The sequence below is a fragment of the Athene noctua genome, chromosome 1, assembly GCF_965140245.1.
Source record: "Athene noctua chromosome 1, bAthNoc1.hap1.1, whole genome shotgun sequence".
Classification (NCBI taxonomy): domain Eukaryota; kingdom Metazoa; phylum Chordata; class Aves; order Strigiformes; family Strigidae; genus Athene; species Athene noctua.
The window spans coordinates 169769816-169794933 of NC_134037.1; the positions used below are offsets into that span (position 1 = coordinate 169769816).

General features: G+C 48.1%; 1 protein-coding gene across 6 annotated transcripts; it reads right to left on the reverse strand.

Moving 5' to 3' along the window:
* Positions 1-6958, reverse strand: NYX (nyctalopin). Of its 6 annotated transcripts, none has more exons than XM_074905081.1 (4): positions 6436-6958; positions 6199-6291; positions 5971-6021; positions 1-2600 (listed from the first exon to the last, which is right to left on the reverse strand). In XM_074905081.1, the coding sequence occupies exons 3-4, from the start codon at positions 5990-5992 to the stop codon at positions 1204-1206; spliced, it is 1419 nt and encodes a 472-aa protein (XP_074761182.1). In that variant the 5' UTR covers positions 5993-6021; positions 6199-6291; positions 6436-6958; the 3' UTR covers positions 1-1203. The 6 variants fall into 6 exon arrangements, with proteins under 6 accessions (XP_074761182.1, XP_074761164.1, XP_074761153.1 ...); XM_074905063.1 differs by having other exon boundaries at positions 5946-6021; XM_074905052.1 differs by having other exon boundaries at positions 1-3589; positions 5946-6021.
* Between the last annotated feature and the right edge of the window lie 18160 nt (positions 6959-25118).

Sequence of the window (25118 nt, forward strand, 5' to 3'; positions counted from 1 at the left end):
CTACAAAAAAAAGCAGCCAAGTAATTCAAGGATCTCAAGAAAAATTGGGTTTTGAGCAGTTAATTTATTTTTGAGAGCATAATATCAAATTATTTTATTAATGTACTCTTATAGAGAAAACACAATCATTCTCTCTGGTCACAGTAGCAGCTTTCACTGAAGATTTCAAAGATAAAACATGTAAGATATCATATAAAAGAAAATGACAGCATAGTTGGTTAGTACAGCATAATATGACACACTATGTAGTACACATTAATGGTGGAAATACAAAATATGTAGTTGAGCCTGATTGCATTTGCCATCATAATGTTCTGCTCCTGCTGTCATGCCATGAAATAACCTACAAATAAAGACAATATATTCCTTGAAACAATATATTAATTGAAAAATAAAACCACATTTGAAACAGATGTTAGGAAGTAAGCTGTTACACTGAAACAGCTTTTCCTCCAAGAGAATGTTTTGACAAACGTGGGTCCATCTGGTTCTCCTGCACCTGTGCCAGGGTAGCAGGGGGAGAAAAGATCAAAATCCTGTCTGTAGTCATGGCCAAAACACTGTGCCTGTCCCAGACCCACCTGGGGCAGGTGCCCTCCCCAGATGCTGTTCTCCTGTTTATGAGGGCTAGTGCTGCAACCCTGGATGCTGCCCAGGACAGCCCTGTTCCCCCCACACACACTGGTGGAAATCAGGAATAGCTCACCAGCCTTCAGCAGCACCCACCATGGCTGTGGGTGTCTGTCAGGATATGAAGAGGCGTTCTGGTTTTGCTGCCTTGTCTTGCTCTCATACAGTCAATGGTTGGGTCAACCAGATTTGGCCCAACGGAATAAATGGCACTGCACTGCCACCCATACAGACCCCTATTCTCGCTGCTCTCAGCAAGGGACATCTCATGTTTCCAACCAAACCTCAACCCTACTGCCATACTTTCATTGCTCATATTCCACACAGCTCTGCCGGTGTCCAGGAGGCCCTGAAACCCCACTGGGCGGGTTTCTCACCCGGAGTGGGACCCAGTCTTGAACCAGATCCCACCAGCTCCCACGGGAATCTGGAGCCAGATCCAACCAACCCAACCTGAGAGAGTTTGGAGCCAGATATGTATGCTAGTCCCACAATACAAACTTTTCCCTAAAGACTAGGTAGGTACAGGGACTAAACGCTTAAGCAGGACCCATGCACCAGGCAGCCCTTGGACTATTTGCGCTGCAAAATAATCACTGTAAAAAGTGCTGGGAGGTAAAAAAAAAAGACAGCCTCAATATTGTCCTTCCCCACCCCAGAAGAAACCCCATCCATCAGTCCATCCAGCTGCGTGGCATTACTGTAGACTTCAGTGGTGTTTGTCACCTCTTCGGGAAGGCCCATCTGGAGCAAGAGTTTGGAGATAAGGCTGTTGAACTTGCTCTCTGTGGTAGACCAAGGCTCTTCACTTGGGGTCGGACCTTCGGACGTGACGTTTAGCTCCACCGGGTCAAGACAGTAACCTTCTGGTGATCTCTCATAAAACACATCCATCAGGTCAATCCCGGCTACTGAGGAGGGGGAGGCACAGGGAATATCCCTGACGAGCTTGTAGTTCTCCATCCACTCCTTCAGCCACTGGATGCGGCAGTCGCATTCCCAGGGGTTGCGGAAGAGGTACAGCCGCCCAAGGAAGTACACTGGCTGGAAGACAGAAAAGGGCAGCGTCGTCAGGTTGTTGCTGTTCAAGTGTAATGCAACCAGGCTGGTGAGGTTTTCAAAAGCCCCTTCCTCAATGTAGCTGATCCTGTTGCGGTCCAGGTAGAGGACCTCCAGCTCCCCTAGGTCCCTGAACCAGGTGTTGGAAACGTTCCTGAGGAAATTTCCCCCCAAGTTGAGCATCTTCAGGCACCTCAGGCCATCAAAGGAGTTTTCTGGAAGCTCGCTGATCAAATTGTCATTCAGGTATAGATACTCCATCTTCTGGCAGCCCTGAAAAGCTCGTTCATGAATGACATTTATCCTGTTGTCCTGCAGATTCAGGTACTTCAGCTTGGTCAGGCCCTGCAGGGAGTTATAGGCTACTGCTTCAATCCTGTTTCTCTCCAGGTAAACGCGGGTCAGGTTCTCCATGCCCCTGATGGCACCTGGGATCCTCCGGAAGTTGTTCTGGAAGCAGAAGAGCTCCTGCAGAGCAGGCAGCTCAATAAAGATCCTGTCCGGGATATTGAAAAGATTGCAGTCCGCCAGGTCCAGCTTGACCAGCCGTCTGAGGGCGGTGAAAGTCCGTGTGTGGAGATAGCGAATGTACTCGTTGTGGGCCATCTTCAGCTCGGTCAAGCTGGGCAGTCCCTTGAAAGCCCCCGGGGTGATAAAGGAGATATTGTTGTGGTTGAGCGACAGGGATTTGAGGGAAGGCAAGGTCCCAAAGGCCCTCTCGGAGAGGAACTTGATACTGTTTTTGTCCAGGTTGATATACGAGGCCTCACAAGGGAACTCGCTAGGGATCTGCCCCAGACCAGCGTGATTGCAGAGGACAGAGCAGCTCCGCTCCTGAGTGCACACGCAGTTCGCAGGGCAGGACCGCACACAGGCCCACACCGCCTGGACGTGGGGGACCCAGAGGATCACTGTCAGAAGGAACACGCCATCCCCACGGAGGTGTGGGAGGAAAGAATCAGGATGCATCATTAACAAATTTAGTCATCACAACAGGAAAAATAACATATGCTGTCATCGCCTCCCTTCTAGCCAGGCTAATTGCTACATACTAATTGTACAATAGTGCTGACCAAGGAGCTCATGTGAACAATTCCTAAAAATCTTCTACTGGCGTTTTTAAACCCTCTGAGAATATCATCTGGAACATCACCTCTGATTAATTTCTCTCCCCGAGAGGGGGACTCACCTAGACTTTAATTAGCAGTGTCTCTGTGTCTGGTCTCTCTGCAAGCTGATGGGACATGGTTTGGCCAGGGAGCAGGCAGAGATCTTTTGAAGGCCAGCAGCTGTGGATGGGTTGCAGTATTTTTGGGTCAGGAAGAGGGAAGGGCAGTGTATTCTAGTCCAGCAGTGGGCAGGGGAGATCAGTTAGTTGCCTGGGGCACATCAAATTCATGCGTTTTGTTTCTTTCTTTTCTTTGTTCATTCAGCATAATATTTCTCTGCTGGAGCCATGAGCTGGTGCAGCACCACAAGTGGAAATATCAGGTCTTAAGGATGCAGTATAGTGTTTAAGAACATTGCTGCTGTGTACTGGTGGAACAGCATGAGGAAGAACAAATTAAGGGATATTGGTCAACTGCTTTCTTCATGATCTCATCATAGATGAGATACTCTGCACCTCCAGCACAGTTTTTACTCTTTTGCCAATTCTCAAGACAGTCACCACAGTGTGTTATGCTTGATGAGAGCAGTCACTTTGTCCTTTTATCAGCCTGACATGGGAGGTGCGGCTCTTGTGGTTTCTTTCACATTAGACCCACAAGGTACGTGTACAACAAGGAGGAGAAGGAAAAAGCTCTTGGAGACAAATCAGAGAAGAATGAATGGAACAAGAGACATCAGCCTCCATGGACAGGCATTTTTGCGGGGAAAAAACATCCAGTCAACCAGAAGTCTGCAAAATAGACTAATTAGAGAGGAAGAACTGAAGGCAGAGTTCATTTTGTAAGTGGTCTCAAAGGCACATCCTACCTGCTGCTCAACAAAATGAGAAGCCACACCAGCGAACTCTCCATGTAGTCACTAGCAGGAAACGGTGGTATTGCTACTGACAGTTTTTAATGCTGCAGTTTACTGGCTCCTACACAAGCACAATCCGTTTATATGGTTTTCAACAAGACATGCAATACTGTCTTTACCAACAGCCACCTTCATTACAGCACTGCAGGGAATCACACTGCTGCTGCTGCATGCCTGGTAGCCCCAAGGGCTGAGAGACGAGGAACAGGCTTTCTCCCATGCTCCTGCTGGCTGTCTGGAGGCAGAAGTTCCGAGCAGCTGAGCTGCCTCTCCCTGCCAGTTTGCAGCACAGCGACTGCCCACTACAGCTGTATTCCCAATGGACATTTTATCAAGACAGGCTTGTGAGGTGATATGCCAGGAGCATCAGCTGCAGCAAGGGTCAAGCTTTTATTTTTGCATCCCCTAAGGCTTTAATGTACAAATCAAACCATATGATCGAACTTCAAACTGCAATTGCTCTGCCCTTTCTCCATCCTTTTAAAAGGCAACATGCACAGTAGTGTATTTATGAGTTTATGCTGCCTGTGGCTTCTTCAAGCAGGAGACTTGCAAAACCAGTTGCTGGCCAGGTCCCCACTGACAGGACATCAACCCAGGAGCTGCCCAGCCTGGTTCTGTTCAAACCAACCTGGTCACTGCATGTAGAAGACGGATTTAGATATGTGGAGAAAGCATCCCCGAATTACTTCAGCTGAATTTATCAAAATTCAGGTGCCATCAAGCCTGGCCACACTATTGTGCCCAGAGAATTAGCAAACCAGCATCACTTCAAGGATAAATGATAGTGAAAGATTCCAAGAGGTGGAAAAGATTTTAAACAGTTTGTAATTTGTTTGTTTGTATGCTCTTCTCCTTTTCCCTGGGCCCTTACCTAACATCCTCAGCTAAAAGTAAGTAAGAAAGTCCCCTTCGGTCAAGGCCCTGGGTAGATGACAGGTGAGGAGCCCAAGGACAAGAGCGGGGACAACACGCCAGTCTTGGATTGCTCTTTGCCTGCCCAGGGGCTTCTCTCGCTTGCCACCCTTTGCACCAATCCACGCTGCTGTTTGCCAGCAGGGGCATATGTTGTTTTTGCTGCACGGTTACATAAACCAAAGGCCAGACAGATTAAGGATTTGCCTGTTCCCAAATGTCTGACCGCAGGCGGCTGTCTGGGAACAGCCGATGCAAGTGTTGCTGCTGGAACAAAAGCCTTGCATGGGCGCAGGGTGACATCCAGAGGGGCATATGTGCATAGGCTGTCCTAGATGTGAGACTGTCCCAAGCAAGTTCAAAGCTTACCCACAGCTACCCCAAGCTCAGACACATCCCTGGCCTTCAGAGCAAACCTCCCCCAGCAGCTGTGTACACAGTGTGCAGTGTAGGAATGAGCATGATGATGATAACCAAATCCCATCCTTCCCCTCCCTGCTTGTTCTCTAATCACTTGATAAAGGAAACGTCTGTAGTCAAGTCATATCCAGCCTGTTCTCCTTATACACAAGGGGTTTTCAGTGCCAAATCTGGGTCTTTTGCTAGTGGCATTTCACAGCATACTCCCAAGATCTCTATTTACAAGTGTATCTCTTTGCATTCTGCAGTACATGGAAAACAAACTCGGACCATCCAACTAGAACACAATCTCCTGGCAATAGTTCAGAGGAGCCCCTCAGCACTGCAATCTTTGTGACAATTCTTCCCTCTTTCTCTTGCAAAGGAAGTCAGAAAAAGTCCTCCACCTGAAGTCCACCAAACCCTTGGCAGAGCTGCTGCCCAAGAGAGCGCAGGAGATCAGATCTCCGCTGGTGGCCAGATCTCCTGTGACCAACATTGCATGAAGCATTTCCACCTCTCCTTCCTTATTCCTTCCCCTTCCCCAAAAAGGACACTCTTTGCTTTTTACGCTGTGCCAGCAGACAGGACAGCAGCTGGAAGATGCCTCATTAACACAAAGGGTGCTCAAATGACGTGTGTGTTTAAGAAAAAGGATGAAATACAGCAAAAAGGTCAAAAATATTTGTGAGATTAAGGAATAAACAAAATTCCGCCCCAGGGATGATGTATTTTGCTCTTTTAAATACTATGGTAATTAAATATTTGAAAGGAAGAGTGAGAGACAAAAAAAATGTTGGCAGAGTTTTCGGAAGGGTAAAGAGAAAATGATCGCAATAACTGAGTATTTAACCTACACCTTTCCAAACGATCTGTCTAATCCACTACTGGGTAATGCAGAATAAGAGTATACTCACCATTTAAAATGATGGCAAACATTACCTTGATTATTCACTAGTGGCATTTCAGGTCTGGCAAGTGAACTTGAGGGATCTAAAAGCACACAGGAAGACCAGAGACAGGTTTCATCCTCTGTCATTTCTCTACATCATTTTCCCAAAATAAGATCTATGTTTAGAAAAGAAGAGCAAGGCAAAAGTTCCACTCCCACATGCTTTCAAACTGAAGAAGTCCCCAGCACCTTCCTGGTATCTTTCTTCGACCACTGACCTTCTCAGGAAATCCTGCAGCTTTGTGCTACACCTTTTCACAAGCTCATCCACATTCTTCACCCCAGCCATGTAAAGGGTAGGTTCCTATCATCTGAGGTGGGAAAAGATCACCAACAGTAAGAGACTGGCCAGCTCCCCAGGAAATATGTGCTGGTACAGAGGAACGTAACCAGCTTAGCATCGAACAGTCAAAACTAAAATTCCCAACAGAAATAATCTTAGATACATTGCTTACCTAGCCAGGCAGTGGCTGTGTCCTCCCTCCTGCACATGAGGCTGCCATTAGCCCTACAAGTCAGTCTCTGAAAAGTTGGCATTTTTTTCTCACAAGCTATCATTTAATGGCAGGAAAATCCTCTGTATCAGAGGAGGATTAGCGGAGATGGAAAAAATGTGTCTGTCCTCTAAAGCTCCTAAAGCAAAACAGGGATTGCAGACAAACCAAACTGCCACTTTCTCCCCTCTGCCAACCTACTCTCCCCCCAGCCACTAAAAGAAAAAAGAAAAAAGAAAAAATTAAAAAAAAAAAAAAAAAGATACAGTCCAGAATTCAACCTCTACCATTCAAACAGCATTGCTGAAAGATATTACTCGACTTCCCATTATATAATGGCAGAGAAGGTGGGAGTGAAGGGTGCAGCCTAAATGGGATTATATTTGGGGGAAGTGCAGGCTTATGGTTTCCCTTCACTGAGCTCTCCAAACAGACACAGGCTGGGGCTCTCTTTCCCCATGCACGCTTTCCCAGGCCCAGCATGGCTCACACGCTGCTAACAGGATGCCAGTGTGCTTTGCTTTGCTTTGCTGGGAATTGCTCCTGAAGGACAAGGAGATGCCAACAGCACTGGGAGAAGAGTCAGCAAACACAGGAGCTTGCATAGTGTATATGGCTTTGATAATAATGAACTCTGCCCTGTCTATCAGTGTGTTTTGCTTGTGATACTGCAGCTGGTGCATGGAAATTACAAGGAGGGGTTCTTGTGGCAATGTTTTAGCGTTCAGGATGTGAATTGGTTTTTAAAGCCTTTTTTGACAGAATTATGGTTTCTTTGGAGAGTAGGGACTGAATAAGTAAGTTATCTCAGCCTTCCATGCCTTAGGTAATTGCATTCACCATGTCAGAGGGAAAAATAGCTCTACTCTTTATTTCTAAAAGTGAATTGTTCTGCTTTTTTTTCCCAGGAAATGGAATACCTGATGAATTTATGCTTGATACAGCAGGAAAGGTTCAGCTGAGAACCAGCCTGCTGCTGCTCTTCTTGCAAATGAAAGCACCTAGCTACATCAGGTTTATTTTGTTTTGGCTTTCCCTCAGTCTTAAGGCATCTGGCTGGCAGCTCAGGAAATCTGCATCTGTCTAAACAGTGTGTAAGCAGGCTGGTGCTGGGGGGCAGGCTGGAGATAAGGGACTGACCCATATAGCACTGATTTTATCTGAAGCATACCTTTCCCCACCACCCTGTTATACGAACCCCCCCCCCCCAGCTTTGCACTTCTGAACTTTGCACCGCGCTACTTTGCACAGGAGGAAAGAGGTTTGCAAAGCTGCACACGTTGCAGCTTCTGCCATGGAGCTGAAGCTGCTGGAGACGTTGTAGGAACCAAAGTGGCACCAGCTGAGCGCTCACAAGCGCTGGGGCAACTGGTGTTTCCTCTGAGTGTCCTGATCTCCATAGGAATACCAGGAAGACACAATCTGTCTGATCGCAAAAAGCAGATCACTCGCCTTTCAGCCATGAAGAAAACTGGTGGGGAGGAGGGCATGAGAACTATTCCCAGCTCCTTTTCCCCCAACGCTTACCAGAGCCCTAAAGGTGATACCAGAAATCTTGCCTCTCCCCAGGCACACACATGCTGTAGACAAGGGGTGAAGGCAGTGGGCAAGGAGGGTATGTGGGACTCCGTGACAATTTGGCATGTGATCAGTTGGCAGCTCCCCAGGGACTAGACCTGCTGCTCGGTTGGCACAGCAAATCTAAATCTGCTCATCAGAAACGAGAGGGGGCTGATCTGCACCAAGGCACCAGATTTCTGCCAAGACTTTGGGGCTCACCTGTGCACAGTAAGGGACCAGTGAGGATGGGACATGAAGGATCACTGAGTCCCAGAAAGTGCTTTTGTGATCTCCAGAGCCACCTCCCCCAGAGCAGCAGTTTGGGTGATCTGGCAAAACACATCCCCGAAGGAGGGCACTGGGAACCTCTGTACAGTGAATGGGTGGGAGCTGGTAGGTTGGGCACTGGGGGGGGGGGGGCTTGTCAAACTGGGAGCTGTATGCACCTCAGCGGTCACTGTTGGAGGTGGGGGGATGGTGGTAGTAGGTATCTATTGCAAAATCAGCAGCCATGATGTTGTTAGCAATGATGCCAAGTCAGGCTCCAGCACAAGTTGGAGGAAGGCTGGCAGAGAGTAACTCTCAGAGAACTACTGCAACAGGCAGCCTCGCCGTAGACCAGCGCAGATATTATTAGCTCCTGCAGGAGCTTCTGACAGCAGCTCTCCCATCAGCATCCCACACACATACATAGCTCGGTAGCTGCAGCTGGCCTGGCAATTGAGCCCAGCCCCACTCTGGCCTTTTCTACTGCTGCTGGAGGTAGGAACGGCAGAAACAGCCTGTGTCCTGCCCCATCATGAGTCCTCCTGCCCACAGCATCACCAGCCAGCCTGTGCCAGCACACTGGAGCTCCTGCGTGGCCAGCAGCAGCAGCTCCAAGGAAGGCTTACAACAGTATGTTTCTGTGCATTATCTCTGGGCAGGAGCCTCTCGCACCTCCAGACAGCACAGAGAAGATAAAAACATCTCAGCGTATGCACAGGGGGAGGCTGGGGGTGAGAGACTCACTGAGGTCGCAGTTTCTGAGAAAGCTTCCCGCTGCATGCGGCCAGCTGCTCAGGGAGCATCACCCTGTGAGCAGCTGCAGTAGTGCCCTGCAGGAGCACCAAGCTTGCCACCCAGTGCCTCCCATGAACTTCTGCCAGCTCTTGCAACTCTTGATTCGTCTCCTGATAACCCTTGGACCTGAAAGGGCATGACAGCATGAGAAAGAGGCCTGATAAAGAGAAGTTTAAAGTCATCTTGGATAGAAAACCTTAAACACCAGAGGGTACATAAAGGAGACCAACATTTATTCTTAAAAGAAACAAACTTGGGCTTTAAACCAAACCTCAACATTTTTCAGAGCGTGACTCACAGCTGGTTAATGCTGAGGGTTGAGCACACTGCAAATGCTCAGTGCTGGGAAGATGCTGGGGCTGCTGGGCTGGAAGTAGACTCAGAAGCTACAGACCTTGCTACTGCAGATCTGTGCTGTTAGTATTTTTGCCACCAAGGGCTCTTCCTCATGACCTGTCCTGCCCTTTTTAATCTCTGTGAACTCAAAGAAGCTGGAGGTCAACATAGCAGTGGAGTGGAGCTGAGCCCAGAAAGTAGCAGAGTTATGCTGCCACTGAAAAAAAAAAAAAAATATATATATATATATATATATTTATATCTGATCTTCCACCAAAAGAACTTGGAGAATTCAGCCAGTTCTCCAGAGGACCCTGCTCTGCTCCGGTGGTGTGGTGTGCTGAAGATGTAAGCCTTGGCACAGCCTCAGAAGTTGGCAGTGAGGACAAGCCTGCCTTGCAGGGCAAGCCTGCGCAGACTCAATGCAAGATTGCTTCTAACAACCCATTTCTTCATGGCCAGGGGCATTTCATGTGACAGTGGGTTAAGGATCTGATTGTAGCTTCTATCTCTGTTACACATTGATATGATTTAAAACGATCACTAGGGACTACTTCTCACAGTATTTCAGCTGCAGGTTAAAATACTCCCTTTATGTTCAAAGGCTGGTTAAAAGCAGCTGGTGGGACTCACCTCACCTCACTGAAGGTGAGAGGTCTTGTCTCACCTACTTTAGCTGCCTACCTGTGGGCATCATCATGGGCCTCAGCAGGGCTCATTTTCACCAGCGGAGGATGACAAGACAGCTGAGGGTGTGCAGCTTTAGGGACACCTCCATGCCATTAGACACCAGCGCTGGGTTAGCTGGATCCCAGGCATTGCATGTCCAGATGCTTCCAGCCAAGCACTGCCCTCCTCAGAGCAGCGAAGAGGCAGACCTGCTTGCCTGACTCCGGTGGCCAAACGTCTTCGCTTCCCCGTTTTTTAATCTCTAAGAGCCGCTTGCATTCGTGTGACTAGTGCGGGGGGCGTGAGGTCCCTGCACCGCAGAGCACCCAAGCCCCTCCACCCACCCCAGGCTTTGGTTTCCTGCTCGTCTGTAAGAGCGGCCGCAGCTCAGTGCATACTTCCCCTCTTCTCACAGCAGCAGCTGTGTCACACATCTGAGCCTCTCCTGTGCCAGTAATTGTTGGGGTGACCTTTGAAGTAGCTGCCTCAGCGTTTCTTAGTGTTTCTCCTGTTGTCAGCTCTGCCTCATGGGACCCGGGCTGCATGCAGGGAGGGTCACCCAGAGGGCCGTAACCCTGCGCACAGAGCTCTGGACGGCTTAGCTTTGGGATGGAGAGGAGAAGTCCCCTACAGGAGGGACTGCTGTGCTTCGAGAGGACAGGACGGGCAAGAATCACCATGCTGGGATTTGCAACTTCAGCACAGCCCACGTCACCATCAGAAATAGTGCTCAGTGCATGCTTAGAGGAGATGCAGAAGCAGCTGAGGAGACAACCAGGACTTCAAGAGCAAGGAGTTAAGAACCTTACCCTGACTCAGAAGAGAAGACAGCTTTTCTTCTGCAGGCATGGGTTTCATTTTTGTCTGGACTGAGGCCCCTGGACTTTGCTCAGGCATTGAACTCCAGGGCCCTGAGGGCACTTCTCCCCCAGGGCCTCCCCCCACCCTTGCCCAAAGGCTTGGGGATCCCATTTTATTGCAGCCCAGGGCCACTGGTCCCTGCCCAGCCTGGGTGCTGCAGGCTGCACATTGTCTCTGTGCCTCTGCCCGGTGTTGCAGCCCCCTCACAGCCTGCCCAGCCCCCTCAGGTTGCTGTGCTGTGCATCAGACTGCCTTCTGCTGGTCCCACCCCAGCCAGAGAATATCCATGTCACCTTAAGAAACGCCTTGGAAAGGAGACTTGCTCTGGTGCCCCCCCACAACGTCCACCCCACGTACCCTCAGCAAGGAGGGCTGCCACCAGTGACGGTGCCTCTAGGCTGTCAAAATGGCTCTCACCCTTCAGAAATAAACCCATCTCACCCCAAAGACCAATTGCGGCCCTTAATCCCCCTCAACAGCCTCTGCTGAGTATCTGGGTTTGATCTGCTGGGTATACAGCCCCACTCTGCCTCCCATCCCGAGCCGTGTCCCCGCAGCAGGCATGCACGCACACCACCCAGCAGTGGGCTGCCATCGCAGAGTTGGTCTGAGTGGACACAGTTTCCTGACAGACACCTGCCCAGGGGCTGAGAGCACAGACAGTGCTGGGCATGTCGCCATGCCCAAACCCAGCCGGAGGGTTAGGCAGTCCTGCAGGCGCCTCATGGCAGGGCTCGGGTGGCTGCTGGCTCCGTGCAGGAGTAACTCTGGGGGACTCCTCAGTGCCTGGTCCATGGCAGGAGGAAGCAGGGATGAGACAAGGCACCAGCAGCAGTGCTTGGCCAGAAACAGCCACCAAAAAGCTGCTTACCCACGGGGAGTGTAAGGAAGCAAAGCCAGTGAAGCAGCAGAAAGAGGAGAGGGTCAAGGTGGGCACCAGATTTGAAGCCCCAGGCCAGGTGCTGCATGATGGCCAAGCCCGGCAGCAGGAGCAGAGGCCCCAGAGCCTGCAGCTGCAGCAGGGAGCGTCTTCTGAAAGGGAACAGCACACTCTAGGGTAGAGAGACTGAAGCAAATGCAGTGCAAAGAAAACCACAGGCCAGTGTATTCATCTGTCAGCCCAAACCTCCGACAACGGCCCAGTTGGACATCAGGCAAACCTCATGGAAAAGGGACAAGGAGCCCAGGGGATGGAGAGTAGCTCCATCAAGATCAAATCTTCCCACTGCCTACTGCGAGGGCAGGACCGAGACCCTCTCCAAGACTGTCTAGGCCACTGGCTTTTACACCAGCTCACAAGGTCCCTCCCGGCCCATCCTGCGGATGTGGTTTTATGTATCAGTCATGCTAATCAAACATTTCCAGCAAGAAAGGAACAGTGGGCTGCTCCGCAGTGAGGGGCTGGGCACTCACCCAAGAAGCAAGTTCCCGCTTCCTATTGCAGTACACGTGTATGGATGCTGTGCTGAAACAGAACCATCATTGGGGTTATCATCTGACGGCCCACAATACCCAGAGCAGCCCTGGAGAGGGAGAGGGAAGTTGTTCTCAGATCTGTATTAACTAAAGCTGAAGAGGAACTTGAATCTACATCTGCCACATCTGCGCTGTGACTCTTGGCCTCTATTACAATTATTTTTTTTTCTAAAACTGGCCGGCCACACTCAGACATCTCATTTCAGGGATGAACTGCTGCTGCTGAAGCCTGAAGAGGGGCTGCATCACAGGGTGTGGGGAGCCCTGCCCTCACTTCTGCCTTGCAGCAGCCCGCAGCTCAGCATGCTGTGCTGCGTCGCAACTTTCTCCCAGTGTGCAGCCGAGCAGGCAGCGGCTCTCGCATGTCCCACTAGCAGACTGCGAAAGGCAACACCAGTGGTGCCCGTACCAGCCAACCTGCCCTCCCTGCTGAAGCAGGTCCAAGGGTGCCAGTGGTGTGGGCATGCACAGCCGGTGAGCCCCGAGAGGGTTTGAGCTCAGGCGCTTTTACTAGCAGCTGAGCAGCTGCCCTGCCCCAGCCTTTTGACATTTGCAGGGTCATTTCTATCCTGCGTTAATAAACAGGGAGCTGCTTGTCTCCTGCCTAACTCCTCATGCCACGCTTTCAGCAGGCTGCCGCCCAAGGCCGTGACTACTTGCAGTTCCTTGTTATCTAACGGGAAGGCTGCACAGTACACGCATGAAGGCAAGGACACATTGTAGTGAGCTCCGCTTAATTCCCCCCTTAGTGGCTAGTGAGTCCATTAATCTTAATAAAACTGCCTCCACAGCCACATATGGACAATGCACAGTGAACTTAAAACACAGCACTGCAAACACCTTTTGAAACAGCCATAAAGCACTGCAGTAAACACACAGCAGGCAATACGTTATCAACAAGAGCCCTCCCAGGCCTCAGCAGTTTATTTACCTCCTGGTGATTCATCTCTCCCACCTACGTGACAGGATCAGTGCCACCTTCTCCCTGCCATACCAGTGTGAACATATGGGGCAGGTTCATTGCTTACCTGTCTCCGCTTAACTCGGGCACTTCTGTCAGGAGCCCTGCTTTGTAGCCAGGTCAGATACTCGAAGAGAATGAACTAGAAGCCCTGGACTCTTGGATTGAAAATTCCGGGGGCCCATGACTGTGCTGCACAGTGATTCTTGTTCTACCCATCATGGTACTTTCCCCCACCTGACTAACGCTTCCAAATGCCAAGTAACAAGGAGCACTCCATTGTGCCAAGCAGCCATAATTACCTGGTAATAGATCTAAGAGGATAATTCTGTTGCCTGTCAAAGATGCTGGCAGATAGGAAAGGAGCCAATCATCATATCAGGAATAAATTTCAATAGCATAATAACCAGTACATTAAACAAGAGGTTAGAGCAGTATACACTTAGAGATGATCTGAAAGATTTGTTAACTATCTTCCTCAGCATGTAATGGTAATGATAATGCATTCAGTGCATAATCAAGCCCAGGCCAGTTAAAATACTGGGCTGAAAACACAGCAAGAGAAATTTCTAAAAACTGTTCGTTATGGCCAAGTCCTCCTTCCAGCTGATGTTACAGTACAGTCACATGCACACCTTTCACCCATGCCCCCTCCTAGCAAAGAAAAGGGGCATAAGAAAGTCTCCAGTGCTCCTCCCGGCAGCTGTGTGAGTAAAAGTTTCCCCACATGTACAGCGCATCTGAACAGCGTGTGTGTTGGACCACAAAGAAAGGATGTGTCATGGGTAAAGGACAAAGAAACTGAGGGACCCCAAACATGGGGTGCATGAAACTCTGGTTAGAAACCAAGCATCGCTCCAAGGCGCACTGAAGGGCAAAGGGAGCAGCGGCTGGGCCCAGGAGCTGCCCTGGGAGCAGCCATCTGCCACGCTGCTTTCTCCAAGCCTCAACTGAGTTTATCTGCAAGGGGGTTAGATTCTCCAGCTACAGTCATGCAGCTACTCAAACATCCACCACCTGACGTATGCACAGTTTTTACACGGGTCTAAGATGATCAAAGCTAGAAGAGCTTGGGGGTGGGAGGGGAACAGCCACTGTGGCAGCTAAGCACACATTTACACCCACATTCTGCTTCCCACTGGTTCCCTGCCTGTGATTTTATGGGCTGGTGACACCTCCTCCTCCATGCCAACCCTGGGCGTCACCAAAAAAGCCCCCGTGGCTGTTACATGCGAACACAGCGAATCCCCCACACTGGAGTGTATTTATGGATCACAGAAGTACATCTGCTCACGCAAAAGGCTGTTTCCTGCCAGCTGCAGAAGACCACAGTACCTGAGGGAGAAGGGGCGTAACAGCTTTTTTGAGACATCAGATCGACAGTGACAGAGGAAAAATAGCTCCTCTGCAGCAGGGTGAATACTACGTGCCTGGATAGGATCAGTGTTGAGTCCCAAGCCTAGCAACTGGATATGTGAAGAGAAAGCTCTATACCTGCTAACTCGATAGCAGCAAAACTGCAGTCTGCTAATCCTTTAACCATTTGTAGGGATGCTGTGCAGGTTACATTGAGTTTGCGGGGGCCTGCAGATGGGTGGGTAAACCTCTTTTGCTCTTGTCAGAAAAGCTGAGCTACAACAGCTGTGCTTTAGCATCAAGTGTGTGTTGCAACAAGTTGTTTGAGCTACCATACCCGATCTGAGTTATTACAGAGAGTAGAGAATGACTGCTCTCCTTGTATGGTGGGAAATAGAAAATAAACGAGGACGTAAACACCATGGGGGGGGGGGGGGGGGAACGGACACACGATACATGCTGCAGAAACGCATTGATCAAGCTGAACTGTGGGAAATGTGAAGGAGGGCTAGACGTTCAGCTTTAAAAATAAATCACACCAAGGCTCTGCAAGACACCGCAGCCCTCAAAAAAAGTCTTCTACCCAGAATTTCTCACTATGGTTATCATTTCCCTTTGATTTAGGCAGCACTTTCACACTTCTCATCTGAGACTTACCGGATTGTGCGGGGGGGCCCACATTTGGCACATGAGAGGGTGGGGTGGGGAAGGGGCAGCATGCCTGGCCATGCAGGGCTGTGCCTCCCTTCACCCTCCAGCAGCACCTCCTGGGCATCCAAAACACATCCTCTCCCTTGTCACTCACTGAGCATTTACAGCAGCAGCAGCTCAGGTGCAGTCAGTGACAGCCCATCCAACAGTCTCTCCTACCAGAGCAATGGGCTCATCAGTGTATCAGAAATGCTTGCCTTGCCCTTAAACAGGATAGGGAAACTTTGCTGCTTGAGGCTGCTGCTATGATTTTTAGTGGTGCAATTTAAAAATTTGAAAAACAAAGAGCAGACTGTGGAGGTGATGAATGAAAGCACCAAGCCAGGACACCCTCAGTCTGTTATTGTGGGTAGGTGCCTTTGACAGAGCATCCCACTGGGTCTGAGGGACCCTACCAGTGCCACAAGTTGGCTGTGTATTGCCTGACAGTCTCCAGCTGAAGGGCTACAGCATTGGCCTCATCGCAGGGTGCAGAAAAGAGGAGTATACACAGGTCTCTCCCAGCTTGAGGGGCAGTACTATCTGCAGGGGAACAGGATGGGCAGTCAGGTCAGTGAGGTTGGCTTGTACCAGCAAAGACCATATCTGAACACAACTTGTCTGAGACACCCCCCCCGCAGTTTTGGGGGTGTGCCAGGCAGTAGCACCTGTGTTTAGGCGGCTCTGTTCAGACATGAGAGACCTAAAAAGGATTAGGTGTTAGCCAGGGGATGTCAGCAGCACAGATGCTGAAACACCCTTGAGGCTCTGGGCCTGAATGTTTGATTCACCTGGAAACAGAAGTGTTTTGCGAGACTTGAGGCTCAGGCAGCAATTGAGGGAGATCTAAACGTTGTATTTTTTCAAGCGTCAGACATGTGTACCTTTCCACAAAAAAGTCTGCTGCATGTTTGCCTTTCCTCCATCGTGGCTGTGCATGACCAATCAGCCCAGTCCAAATACACTCCGCCAGGTGTCGATGGGTCATTGCTCAGAGACCTTGCACTCCTCTACCTTATTTTGGGTACGCAGCCCAGCCCCGCAGCCGCTTGTGAGGAGGGCAGCCTCTCTGGCAAGCCCTCTGACCTCCATCCCAGGTGAGACTGAAGAAAGCATTTGCTACCACTCCCCTGAGAGCGTGCAGGGACACACTGTGCTCCACGGTGCTCTGTGGCACGCAGCAATAGTGAACACCAACAACAGCACCCAGCATTTGTACAACCAGCAGGTTTTTTAACGCTTGCCTGACAAACAGCAGCCCCAAGTTCTCTGCTTTCCACCATATGGGGAGAGCCAAACGCACAGCACCTTAAAGAACTGCCCTACCAGCAGATGGGATGGGCCAGCATGGATCAAAAGGGGACTATCCCCCCCTCCTGTTGAAACCATGACACTGTGCAGCAAAATTAATAAATAATGCCAGCAGGCTTCTGTCTGGCAGAAACATACTGAAAGAGGAGACCGGGATTTGCAAAACACATCGGGGGGGGGGGGGGGGGGGGGGGGGAGTGGAGGGGAAGCATTGCCTTCTGTTTCCTGGACAGCTTCTGCATTTTGCATTGAACCAATCTGTAGATAAAAATGCAGAAGCAGTCTCAGCAGCCAAGACCAGACCCCAAGAAAATTCTCCCATCCCCTGCAAAAGCCCTCACAGGCAGCCCTCGCTGCTGCAACCCCTCTCTCGAGGACACTATACCCCTGGCCCCATGCCCAACAAACATACAGATTAAAAAATACAAGGCCCAAAGACTTTGGGCACCTGCAGAGCAGAAGCTGCAAAGGTCAGAGTTTTGCGCTGTAATTAATTTTGAGGTGGGGTTTTTTTTTTTTTGTCTTTCATCTCTCCCAGGCACATGGGAAGTCCACAGCAGAGATGGGGCAGGAACCACCTCTCCAGGAGGCGCCTTTCTGGCACTATCAGAGCCCTGCCTTCACTACGAGGCAGCCTGTCTTCCTGGATGTAAAATGAGAAATGGCAAGATTAACAGAAACTCAAAAAACTCAAGTGTCTGCTTTTGAACAAATCTGACATAAGGCAAGAAAGCTTAACCAGGGCCTAGAAGAGCACTAATTATCAAATGGAAAATTAACAGGTAATTTGTCTCTAATGTGAGCTAATCTTTTCTAGAGAAGGACTTAATTAAATAGGGGAATTAAATCACCAAGAATTTGCAGAGTGACCAGTTCTGATGGGATTCAGTTAATGAGCTATCTGATAATTGTGTCGTCTTCATTTTCTTCTCCTTTGGACACAAAGAGGAGAGACAGGGGACAGGAGATTAGTGCAGTGCCTCCCCCTCCCATTCTGCAGCCTGAGATGACTGCACCTTACTCAGCCTCAGCCTTTCTTCTTGACAAAACTTGAGCAAAAGAAAAGCAAAAGCCAGAAGTAGACCACTGGCAAAATGCAGTTGTTAAAAAAAGATTTTAAAAAAATTAGTAGGTGAAAGAGAAGGAAGTTTCCTTTACATAAACAGCTCACAGGGTCATGACGCACCCTCCTGCCTGAGCTGAGTGCCAAACAACGCAGTGAACTAGAGTCGAAGTCCACTGCCAGCATTCTCCAGCAAAGAAGGGGGGGGGGGTAAAAGGTGAACGTCCCTCCCTCTGACACATTTGAGGCACTTGGAACAAGAGAAAAATAATTTTGCTTGGGATTTCAGTAACAATCCGAGCTGTTACTCGGTCCTGAGCAACGGATGGGAGGTTCAGGCCCTTCCACGGCTGTTAATAAAACCCAACCCGCATGGTGTCACCAACATGCTCCAGGCTGGGTGCAGGCACGCAACCTCATTTCTGTCTAATTAGCCAGAGCAGTGTTTATGTCAGTGTCATACTTGTACAACAGCTCCGTGCCAGCTGCAGGAAGAGAAATGAACTCCAGCCTTGTAGGAACACAGAGCTGCATGGGCAGACACCACCTGATCTTTCATAAAGCCTGCCAGCACAAAAATAACTTCTCAGAAACACTTGAACACGTCTGAACAAGCAGAGTGAGCCAATATTGGATCAGCACTTCGCATCACAGGGCTGCAGCATTTACAATCCAGCCTTCAAAGCCCTAAATTTGGATTTGCTTGGATTTGCTGCATCTTCAAATCAATGCCTGAGCTCACCTGCTTTCAGTTCTGCTACCTCCTTACAGCATTATGTGCCAAATTCTCTAACAACCCTCCTAGATGGAAAAACACAAGCATTTACACTTCAGGGCAGTGACTAATTTGTGGCACCTGTAATGGGTGAGGCTCAGCAAGTGAAATAATATGGTCAGATCCAGGTGGACCTGAGGGGGGCAGTTACGTTATCTGCTTCATACACAGGTTGTGTTTTTCCACATGTGAACAGAGGCTGAAGAAGGCAAACTAAAAGCTTACAGTTCTCTCAAGAAATGAAACTCACTGTTGTTGATGTGTAAAAAGATTCTCCAAGTGTTAGGATTTTCCCTGATACTGCATGTACTTGCTGTGGTAACACAACCTGATAGCTCTGATACATTTTGCAGTCTATCCCTGAATGACAATAATAACAATAAAGCAAAACATGAAAACTGACAGTGTCTGTTAGTGAGTTCACATTACAGAACAAAATATTCTCTCCTGGAACATGCTGGGTCTTATGCAGATTCAACTTCTCTGGGTGACGCAAATGCTGTAAAAACAACTCTGAGTCATAGAATAAAATCACGTAATTCCCCAAAGCCAAATAAGGACAGAACTAAGCCCACGCAGCTCTGACCTCCCACTTTCTTGGTAGTAACAATTTTGCTTATCTTCCCTTCTAAATGATTCCGTTTGCCTTGCTCTCACTGCAGATCTTGCATTTCCTATCACTCAAGCCCATAGTCGGTGCAAATACTGGTATTGTAAAATACATTCATGTCCCAGCATCTGCAAAGTCTAGCATAAAGCCTGCTACATGCTCTCTGGGACTAGCTTTGCTAATTGCTATGAGATCTTTATGAGGAACCCGAAAGGCATTCTCCCAGGCTGTCTACAGTTTTATTTTAATGTATTTTTCACCAAGAGTTCATTTATAGCCTATTAGAGCCAGGCCTGGCTATTTTGTGAATGTTATACAGCAATACTTAAAGAGCACTTAATGCCTTAAGTCTTTAGAACACTTTAATTTCATAATGCAAGTAAATTGTTTTACCGCCATATCTCCCATGCACCAAATTGGGCAAACCCTTGTGCAAACAGCCTTGCAGCATGTAAATAAAGCCTTCAGACTTGATCTGTGGGTGGTGTAAATTATCATCACTCTGCCACTGTCATTTTGCATCAGCAACTGCTGAGCTTTCCACTCTGAAACCTTAAGGACATTTTTTAATAGGGTGGGAGGAGTTGCATAAGAAGAGTTGGATGTAATAAACATGATGTGATGTAATTGCGGTACATGTAAGCATATTGTTTTATTTATTTTCAGCATCGTTGATTTTCCTTGTCCCTGGCTTGACAGCATTTATGCATGAGAGCTGAGTGACTGTGCTAGAAATACAGGTTGGCATGTTTGCATGGTAATCCACAGTAAGTTTGGTCTAACTGTAAAGCAAATAAAAGCAATTTGTGCCCTTAGTAGTTATAATTCTCTCTAGGATCAAGTTTGGAAGATGCAGTGACATACCCCTGGCTTTACATTTTGCAGAGAAAAGCCTCTTCAAGGGAGTGAGAATGTAGCAGTGTGTTTTCCATATTGTTGCTGCCTGATGATTGACATAGACAATATACTGGTGTCTGATAAAAATACGCACACACTCCTGGGTACTGAAGCCATTAACACAGCAAAGACATACTCGAGGTGTGGGATTCATAAATCAGAAAGAACAAACTGTGCTGTGACCTACCAGAGCTTTAACTCATCCCTCAGCTGCTGCGCTACAGCTTCAGCCAGCCAACGCACGCTTGCACAGCTGCACCCCCTTGTCAGGCTGCTGTTTAGCTATCCCTCCTTCTCTTCCTCACACTTAAGCGTCTTCCAAGTTACCACTAGTAACTGAATATATTTACTGAATATAACCAAGGTCTCCAAGAATAGAGGAGACCTCATGCACATCTGACATTTTTGTGTTTAATGGTAACATTTATGTATTTGAGGCATGTTTTTCCACTGCTGTTTTTTAAACACAGTAAGTTCAGTCTGGTTTTAATGCTGTTTTTTTCCTGAAAGGTCTAGCAGATCTCTAACAGAGGCTATATCACCAGCATGTTACTTGAAGAAAAGCAAAAGTGATTTATTCAGACTCTTTAAAACTCCTGTATCATTAAATCCAACACAGCGCAAATGTTTGAGAACTGCTGAGAAGAAAATATGTCTCTATTAAAGCTCCAAGGCTCTTGTCCTTTTGATTAAGGAAAAGCAATTTTATACTTTTGAGATCTCCCACACCATATTCTTAAGAGAGGAAAGGCAGGAAATAGTCTGTCTGACATTCTCCATTTGGGGAGGAAAAGAAATATTTCAGTGTTCCTTTATTCAGTTCCTTTATATATCGCAAGTTAGCTCTAAAGAAGTGACTGGGGTTTTGACCCACTTGCCAGCTTTAATCCACTGATAAGCCTGGAAAACTCAAGTGCTTTCACCTGGGACTTACATGTTCACATGAAATGATAAGTGAAAGTTGCAGGTAAGCATCTCTACAGAAGAGAAGAGGTATCGTTAGTACCCAGCCATCCTGGCACAATATCTCTACTGCTGTATATCAGCTTAGACTGGGGGCACAGCAGTGATTTCCACTTGGACAAATGATACATGTAATTCTACGGTGGTACCATCTACAGTAACCACCAAGAAGCTTACAGAAATTTCCTCCAAATACTGGTATTCATCTGTCTAACTTGTACTGTCATAAATGCAGTATCATGGGGTTTGTTGTAAGTGCTGGCCTTCCTTTTCCATCAAAAGTAATGTCTTACATTAAGATTTATACAAATGGGCTGCACAGCAAATTGGTAACAAGCCTTTGCAGCCCAAATACTTGATTCTTTACCTGTAAATAGACACCACGATCAAATCTGAAGTTTACAGCCTAGGAAGGTCACTGGAGCACTATGCCCCTTTAAAGCTACACATAGACATACCCTCTTTCAGCCTCGTACACAGAAGACTGCGATGCAAACACCAATGTATTCCCAGGCTGCCAGTGCATTTTATGACCTTTGCTTTTTGTCTTGCATCTCTCACTTCTGTTAACTCATGGCAAAAGCTGCACCTCCATCTCAGCTACGAAAGATGGGGGGTGATGTGTTCACAAACCAACAAGGCTGGAGCTGTCAGCGTTGACTGTGTCATTCTGCAGAGGGCACTTCTTACTCCTGTGGTCAGTCACCAGACCATGGTGTGCACATTTTCACAGCTGTCATGCTGAATATTTTAAATGACTGTTTTTTTGCCAAGTCAGAACACATTCACAAACCAAGAGATCATCTCAGGACAAAGCCTGTCCAGGAAAAAGCCTGTTTCTATTTTGGCCCTGCAGCTTGGAGCAAGAGGGTACAGATCCCAGGGCTGTCACAGCTGGAGTCTGTTTATGGAGGAGATTTAAAACACAGACTTAGCTAATCTCTGAATTTCCTAAAGCAAAACATACAACACTGCTTGTTTATTTCCCCCAGACAGGAATTTCATCAGATGAGGTCTGTAACATCTGACTACAGTTTGCCAACCACACTCTCACAGCCCACAGGTGATACTTCAGGGAGATCAGGAGAAAAGCAGACCTAAGAGACTGCTATGAAGCATCCTCCCTAAGAAGCTCTTGTTAGCATCAACGAATTACATAGTTAATCCTCCCTCCTCTCATGAGTAATCCTATGCATTTGCACAGCAATTCAGATAAGATGCTACTCTGCCAGTTGCTATACAAACATGGAACAAAAGGCTACAGGACATCATAGGTGAGATCTGTGTTCCCACACAGATTTCCTGTTATTCCACGAGTCCATTGCTAGAGGTGACTGGCACATACATGCGCTGCCACACCATGACACCTTCTGGCAGGATGACTCCATTTGGGTAAAGGAAATAACTAACAGAAAGCAAGCAGACATATCCCATCAACTGACGAGGTGGGATAAGGTGTAAAAAGATGCTCCAGAAAGAGTTTAGGCAGGAGTCCTGTGGCGTTAAAATCAAAGTACTTGGGAAGAAGGTAAGCGAGGGATGATGGTACAGATGGAAGAAGTTTGCAGCCTGGGACCTGTGCAGTCCTCTGCCTTACACCTCTGTGTGCTCAGGGGCCTCAATTTTCCTTTGAACTTGCTTTGGTCCATCAAAATACACAGGAACACATGAGCAGCTGTAATACACATGACACATGACTATACACCAAAACATAAAAGCTGGAACAGAAGAGCGAAAGGTTGTACTTGAACGTGCAAAATCCTTGTCCAAGGCAAACTGAATTACCACCAGTTAAAAAGGAAAGACTCCTACACTGTTTAAGTGCCCAGTTCCAAAACTAATAGCACATGCACTCTCCCATCTGCAAGTCATCAAGATCGAACAGGCTCAGCTCTCCAAGCAGCGGGCTGAACAGAAATACCTGAGGGTTGTCTGCAGCCCCGGGCCATGGCAGGGGGCTCTGCAGAGGAGTTTTCCTGTGGCCGGCAGCAGGTGCTGCCCAGGGGACCCGACTGCACAGGGAAGCCAAGTGCCTAAAAGGGAGGGTGGGTAAACGTTTCCCAACACTCCCACACACATGCCCTGCCTTTAAAAGGAAGGGCTGCTTACAGAAAATATCTTTACTAGCAGACGTGTTCATGCAAATAAGCACAGGTCTATATCTGGGATTGCTATGCTGGATTGCAGGGTGGGGGGTTACAGCTCTTGAAGAACAGCATCTTTGATCAAAACAGCACAGATACTGAGCATGTCTAGATGACGCATTGAGCTAAGTTAATGTTAGAACTTGAAGCATAAATTAATCTCACTATTGGCTATACTGGGTTAGAAACTGAATTAATTTCTCATCACATGAAAGGGGTTTGAGCACGATCTCTGGGATTTTTTTAGTGTTTCCCACTAGAGCACAGTAGTTTTACATTATTTAAGTCAGCTAGGAAAAGCCTGGCTCCTCTCTAGCCTGGTTTACTGGCACTTCACAATTCAAACCTGTATCCCTTACCAGTTGGGCTGTGGTGACTTGAAGCAACATGGGATGAAAATGTTCTGACAACTGATGTGCTCTGCTCCTAATGACTCTTGCCAATCAGCAATCACCCTGCTAAGACCTGACAGCCTTCTCTACTGCACTGAAATCACTATTTCCTTACTCCCTATCTGCTTCTTTCCAGTTTGATCTGAAAGAAAACTGGACATTTTTCCTTCCTGCCTGCTCCTTTATTAATATTAGTAGTATTATCCTATAGGCAAGCTGCCCAACATACCTGAAAATGGGCTCTGAAAGTCACTGATGACACAGTGTACAAGAAGAACAGAAATCAAACCCATCAACACCTTCATTTTAGCTGCTGCTTTGCTTGCTCTCCCATGCCCAGTGCTATTCCAGGCCAGCACTCCAAGGACCTGTCAGTGATCCCAGCGGAACAGTGACATGGTGGGAACTTTCTGCTGGGAGAAAGGGAAAAGAGCACAGCCTGCTCCAGACCTGTTTCTGAGGGCAGCACCACAAAATAAATCAAGCTGGGTGGGAAGTTCACCCCACAGCCACAAGCCTTCCCTTGCCTCCCAACGTGAGGGAACACTGATATTCGGGAGGCACAACAGGAATGAAGGGTAACACCAGCCACCCACAAGTTAAATGGCTAAACAACTCCTGTATTGGGAAGGAAACAGAGACGTTTCTGTAGCGAGAAAGGATCAATTCAGTGATGTATGAAAATGTTTAAAGGAAAAAATGTGGTGTGTAGCTTGTGAGCAGGAGGGACTCTGGGAAGCTCTGTATGGAAGCCCAGGAAAGACTCACATCCACTGCTTCAGTCTCACAGTATTTTTCTCACTTTGGCTCTTGCCAGCACTAACTAATCTAGGACGTTTTCTCTACCCACAAAGCTGATCAAGCATATCCTCCTGCCAGCCTGCGAGCGTCAGCAGTCAGTTTGCACCAGCGCCAACATGCACAGCTGCCATCTCTCCTACCTCCCCCACAAGCCAGTGTCTCCGCCGTTCCCAGCCTAGTCCCCCACAGCACACAGCCTCACAGATTGGGATGCAGACTGTGATCTGTTATACTCTTCCCACATCTTTAAAGCATGAAGATCCAAAGCTTTGATCCCATTCCCACTTTGCCATTGACGTCAGAGAGCTTACTGCAGCAAGGCTGAGTCGCCCTGTTTTTCAGTCAGTAAAGCATAGTTCCCCGAACTGGTGGCAGACCCACAAAAAGCCTCATTTACGGTAGCAAAAAACAATATTACTACTAACCACCTGCTCTACCTTCAAGGCCTAAAAAAGACCTGTCCTTCAACTAAGCCCCATGAAGCAGTGGAGGAAGGACTGCCCTCAACTGCCCAACAGGAACACCAAATCAGAAGAAGGGAGAGCTGCTGAACTAACTTTCTTCCCACTTAGCATCAGCAAGGAAGCCCCTTTCAAGAAAACAGCAGTAAAGTACACCAAGAGCCAGGATGCTTTGGATATACTGCCTCGACTGTCTACTCCAAGCTTGGAAAAGTACTTTGGAAGAGTACGATCGAGATGAAGTAACTCTAGCATA

Bases quoted from the DNA above. Each gene is read 5' to 3' on its own strand.
- NYX (XM_074905047.1), bottom strand. From the start codon at position 6,067: ATGACAGAGGATGAAACCTGTCTCTGGTCTTCCTGTGTGCTTTTAGAT. The intron at 2,601-5,970 runs GTAATGTTTGCC...TCCTTCTGACAG, and splicing joins GCCACTAGTGAATAATCAAG to TGATCCTCTGGGTCCCCCAC.